At 34.3% G+C, this 4,890-nt stretch overlaps 1 protein-coding gene across 1 annotated transcript in view; it reads right to left on the bottom strand.

Moving 5' to 3' along the window:
* LOC107718425 (nesprin-2-like) overlaps window positions 1–4,890 on the bottom strand; it is a 105,749-nt gene that overhangs the window by 30,076 nt on the left and 70,783 nt on the right. The window contains exons 63-66 of the mRNA XM_016525490.1: window positions 4,370–4,471; window positions 3,710–3,913; window positions 3,439–3,600; window positions 3,075–3,200 (exon numbers count right to left, since the gene is read on the bottom strand). Coding sequence (XP_016380976.1) covers window positions 3,075–3,200; window positions 3,439–3,600; window positions 3,710–3,913; window positions 4,370–4,471 — 594 coding nt within the window. The remainder of the gene's footprint in view (window positions 1–3,074; window positions 3,201–3,438; window positions 3,601–3,709; window positions 3,914–4,369; window positions 4,472–4,890) is intronic.

Genomic DNA, 4,890 nt, shown 5'->3' with positions numbered 1-4,890 from the left:
CATGCTCACCAAGGTTGCATTTATTTGATCAAAAATACAGAAAAAAAACAGTAATTTTGGGAAATATTATTGCAGTTTAAATTAGCTGTTTTCTATTGTTATTTATTTTAATATGTAATTTATTCCTGTGAGATCCTTCAGAAATCATTCTAATATACTGATTTGATGCTCAAGATACATTATCAATGTTGAAAACAAATCTACTGCTTAATATTTTTCTGGAAATTGTGACACATTCATTAATTTAATCATCCTTGCTGAATGAAAGTATTATTTTCTTAAAGAAAAAAAAAAATCTTACTCAACCGAAACTTAAGTAGTATATGTGGCCAATGTGCACAAATTTACTGATGCATTCTTTCACAGGGTTTATGAATAGCGCTCAGCTATATATTTGCTCAGTTTTTAAAAAAACTCATTGTGATTAAGTAGTACACAGATATATGGATGTGGTCAGCTGAATACTGCAGTCTTGAGAAACGCTGCTCTAACTGATCTCTTCATCCCCACCTCCTCATCTCTCTCAGCTTCAACCGCTTGCTCAGATGGAGTGGCTAAAGGGGGAAATAATATGAACGCAACCAACCGTATGCTACTGACTGTTCCGTGTGAGTCAGTGAAGCTGAGAAATTAGCTTTTGTAATAGTGAGGGGAACAAGTAATAAAACAGCGGCCAGTGCAGGCCGCAGAACATGAAGTTCCACAGATATGGCAACTATCGCTCTGAGTAATTTAATCAGGAACATCATGTGCTGGACCAAAAAACCCCCCAAAACTCTCATGTAACGTATAACCAAAGAAAAGAGAAGACCCTCCCCTCCCCCACATGCCTACATGTCTCAGATACTTATTACTTTTGCTGCTTAGTCGGTACCCGACCAAATAACTAATATGTGCAGGAATCCTCGAAGCTAAGTCAATAATGTGCTCAGCTAATAAAATGCAGTAACACCCCACAACTTCTATGTGATTTAATACAGAAAAGAGTGCATTATGCTGCATCTAATTTGGTTAGGATTTTTATTTATTCATTACAACACAACCAGGGACAGAGTACTGAAAAAATTATTTTCTTAATCTGCAATTGCTTTATTTTTTCAGTAAAAAAAAAAAAGAAACCTAAAAAGTAGTGCCGTCAAAGTTAGCGCGTTAACAATTAAAATTTTTTATCAATAATTTTTTTTTAGTTTAACGCATTAATGATATTTAACGCAATTAACAGAGGGGCGGAGCTAGAGTTGGCCACCCCACTCACAACTGCTGCTTCTGTCTCTTTTTTCTTGACAAGAATTGCGTTTAATTAGACGCAAAACGTCTTTACGACCACATCAAATGGGAGACTTTTCAGACGCGCACTCCAACTTCACCTCAGCGCCAGACACGATTCAAACGAGGGCGAAATAAAAGGTACAGGTGATGAGGAGCTTCAGTAGAACAACGGTGAACTGCGGTCAGATGAGATGTTTTCAGGCCGTATGTCAGCAGAAAATAATTTTCCTGTCCTGTCAGCCAGTGCTTGTAGCATGTGCTCTTCAGTTGCACACCCAAATGCGGCGGAGCACGCTGTAACCCGTCTCATTTAATATTAAAACGCAAAAGAAACTACCAAGCATGCAATGTTGTAGTTATGTCATCAGTTAAGTCATGAAGTTACCAAAAAGGCGATTAAAGCTGCCTTAAAACTGTGCATGCCAGTATTTGTTATATATGAGTCAGATTTAAGAACATGTCTCTGAAATGCAGTGGGTTTTCTTGTCATGTTCAGCAGCGAAAAAAAAAAAAAAAAAAAAAAAAAAGAGGAAATCAATCACTTTTGCAGCTTTAAGGATTCATCTATCTTTAATTTAGAATTTAGTGTTTGATAACTTTATCAATTTCTGTATATTTAATTTTCTACTTGCTGAAGGGCACATGTAGCTAAATAAGACATTTAGTATAATGGGTTTATGTGAAGATTTTAAGTTCACTTAAATTAGAAGTTTTTTTTTAAAGTCTAATAAATGTTCAAACTGATAGCTCTCAATTATACTGTAATGCTGAATAGCTATAGTCAATGGTTAAATATTAGGAGAAAATGATTAAAAATATACTGTCTTTATGTTGTTTCTACATTATTTTGAAGATTGAATGTGAAATTATTACAATATAAAAGTATATTTAAAAACTTTAATGTTAGGTGGGATTAATCGCGATTAATTTCAGAAAAATATGCTATTGATTAGTTAGTTTTTTTTAATCGATTGACAGCACTAGCAAAAAGATTTAATTAGCTTTTTCATAAATATACATACATATATTTACATATTACACAAATAAATATAGAGTATCATTTTAAAGTTTGATGTTGGTACAAAGAACCAAAGTTTCTTAAGCTTTTCATTTATTTGATCAATTTTACATTTTAAAATAACTGTTTTCTATTCGAATATATTTTAGAATGCAATTTTATTCCTGTGATGGCAAAGCTGAATTTTCAGCAGCCATTACTCCAGTCTTCAGTGTTTCGTGATCCTACAGAAATCATTGTAATATGTTGATTTGGTGCTCAAGAAACATTTAAAGTGTTGAAAACATTTGTGGTTATTAATATTTTTCTGAAAAACATGTCAGGATTTCATGGAAAGTTTTATTTATTATTTATTTAAACAATTTATTTATTTATTTAAAACAATTTTTGTAACATTCTAAATGTCTTTACTATCTTTCCTTTAAAATTATGAATTTATTTCAAGGAAAATTTTAATGACCTCAAACATTTGAATATATAGTGTCTAACAAATATATTGTTCTTTATTATAACAATTTTTTACTGAGCATAAACCTCACAAAAATGTGCCAATAGAGAAAGAAAAACAATTCAATAACCTAATTCTCGATTTACAATTATGCGATTTTAAAACTACATTTTTAGATATTTTAACTGTAAAACAAGACAAAAACTTTGATTAAGATTCAGCAAAGTCATCAGCAAAGTCATAGAATGTGAAACATTCCTATCAAATAAACACAGCCCTAACTCAAAGGAGGCCAAAGAAAGGCAGCCATTAGCGTTCCCAGGGATGCGGGGAACTAACCTCATAGGACTGCAGCTGTCCCTGCAGGTCTCCCTCTGGCTCTGAATCCAGACTGGACATGTTTGTCTCCATCTCATCCAACTGCTTACACAGTCTCTCAGTGACCTCCTCGTACCGAGACCACTCCTACAACATACATAAAGAGCGATGAGGGAGCTTTTGTTGCTCACTTCTCTTACTTCATTTTATACATGTCATATACTCCTATAAAAACTAGGTTTATTAAACTAGAACTGTTCATGAATATAGTGTTAATTGACGCAATGATGATACAAAAGACTAAATTATGACCGATAATGAGAAAGTGTTATGAAATGGGAACAATTGATAACATTACGGTCTGAATAATTTCATTTTATTGTACCTCTAAGCTGTGCTGCATTCGGACACCATGAGTTTGTGCTTGATCCTGTAGAGCTGATATTAAATGCGCCACCTCTGCTTGGGCCTGCAGTGCCCCCTCTGGCAGCTTCGGGTATTGCAGCTTCTCCATTACAAGGTTTTGCCCCAAATCTTGGTAGTATTTCTGTTACCATTCAATTCCAAACATTATTAGAGTCATTTAAGAAGTCAAAAAAAGATTATTATTTTTTTTATAAATAATAATATAATTACTAAGTTGGTCAGCTGTTTACCTTGTGTTCTGTGAGCAGACTGTGCAGCTGACTGCAGTTTTGTGGCTGTGCATCCTGACCGCGCAGCAGCCGCTCAAAGCCCAGCTCCTGGAGACCCCGCAGACCGTTCAGAAGAGCTTCAGAACATCTCTGGAGATCAACATTATTCTGTCCCACTAATCTCCGCCGCTCAAGCGCCAAAGTCCATGTGTCGCTTTGCAGACTCTTACAGAGCAAACACTTAGATCAGAACTTCAAACGTTACTGACCAATCCTACCATTGTAACTGTTGCTGTCTACCCTGTCATCAGACAAATTTGCATACCTTTCTAAAGTATGTTTGTGTGTATTTGGAAAGTTCTAAAACACAAGTTTATAGAAATAATCCAAAAACACAGTAAAACATTTTTGCAAGGTCACTTATTATAGTGACAAAAGGTACCCAGAGAAGATACAAGCAATATGTATTTATTTATTTATTTTAAATAGGTAAATGTTAAATAAATCTTAAAAACTCATGCTGTGGATTAAACTCCAAAGTAAATGGATGTTACTAATGTCATTTACATATTGAGGAGGGATGTAAAGAGGAGACAGTATTGTACCACCTAAGGAAAGTTTTTTTTTTTTCTGTTAAAGTTTTATTTTATTCTGTAGACTTTGCAAGTGAATTGGTGATACCTTAATGCTTGAAAGGTCCTTGAGGAGTTTGTTTGAGTCTCCCATCTGTGATTCACTGGCATTCAACGCAGACACCGGAATCTCTGACAGATGCTGTCTCGTCTGTGTAGGCAGGAAACAGAAGATGCAGAAAGGCAGAATCAGTCTTAGAACCTCTGTGAAATGTTTTCTGTTAGCCACTTGTCTGATTTTTTTTTAGATATGAATATAACCTTGCATTTGCCCAAACTACAGATTAACTGCTTCACACATGTTGTCCCTTCTTAGTTATTATAACTATACTACAATTCAAAAGTTTGGGGCCAGTTTTTTTTGTTGTTTTTTTAAGAAATGAATGCTTTTATTCAGAAAGCATGCATTTTGTTGCTCAAAAATGACAGTATACTGTAGATATTTATAATGTTACAAATAATTCTGTTTCAAATAAATGCTACACTGACAATAAGAAGAATTGAGCATCAAATCAGCATATTGGAATGGTTTCTTAAGGATCATGTGACACAGAAAAGTGGTGTAATAAA

This window comes from Sinocyclocheilus rhinocerous, unplaced genomic scaffold, assembly GCF_001515625.1.
Source record: "Sinocyclocheilus rhinocerous isolate Xijiao unplaced genomic scaffold, SAMN03320098_v1.1 scaffold453, whole genome shotgun sequence".
Classification (NCBI taxonomy): domain Eukaryota; kingdom Metazoa; phylum Chordata; class Actinopteri; order Cypriniformes; family Cyprinidae; genus Sinocyclocheilus; species Sinocyclocheilus rhinocerous.
Note: the sequence above shows the minus strand (reverse complement) of the source record. Positions and strands in the feature narration are given on the sequence as shown.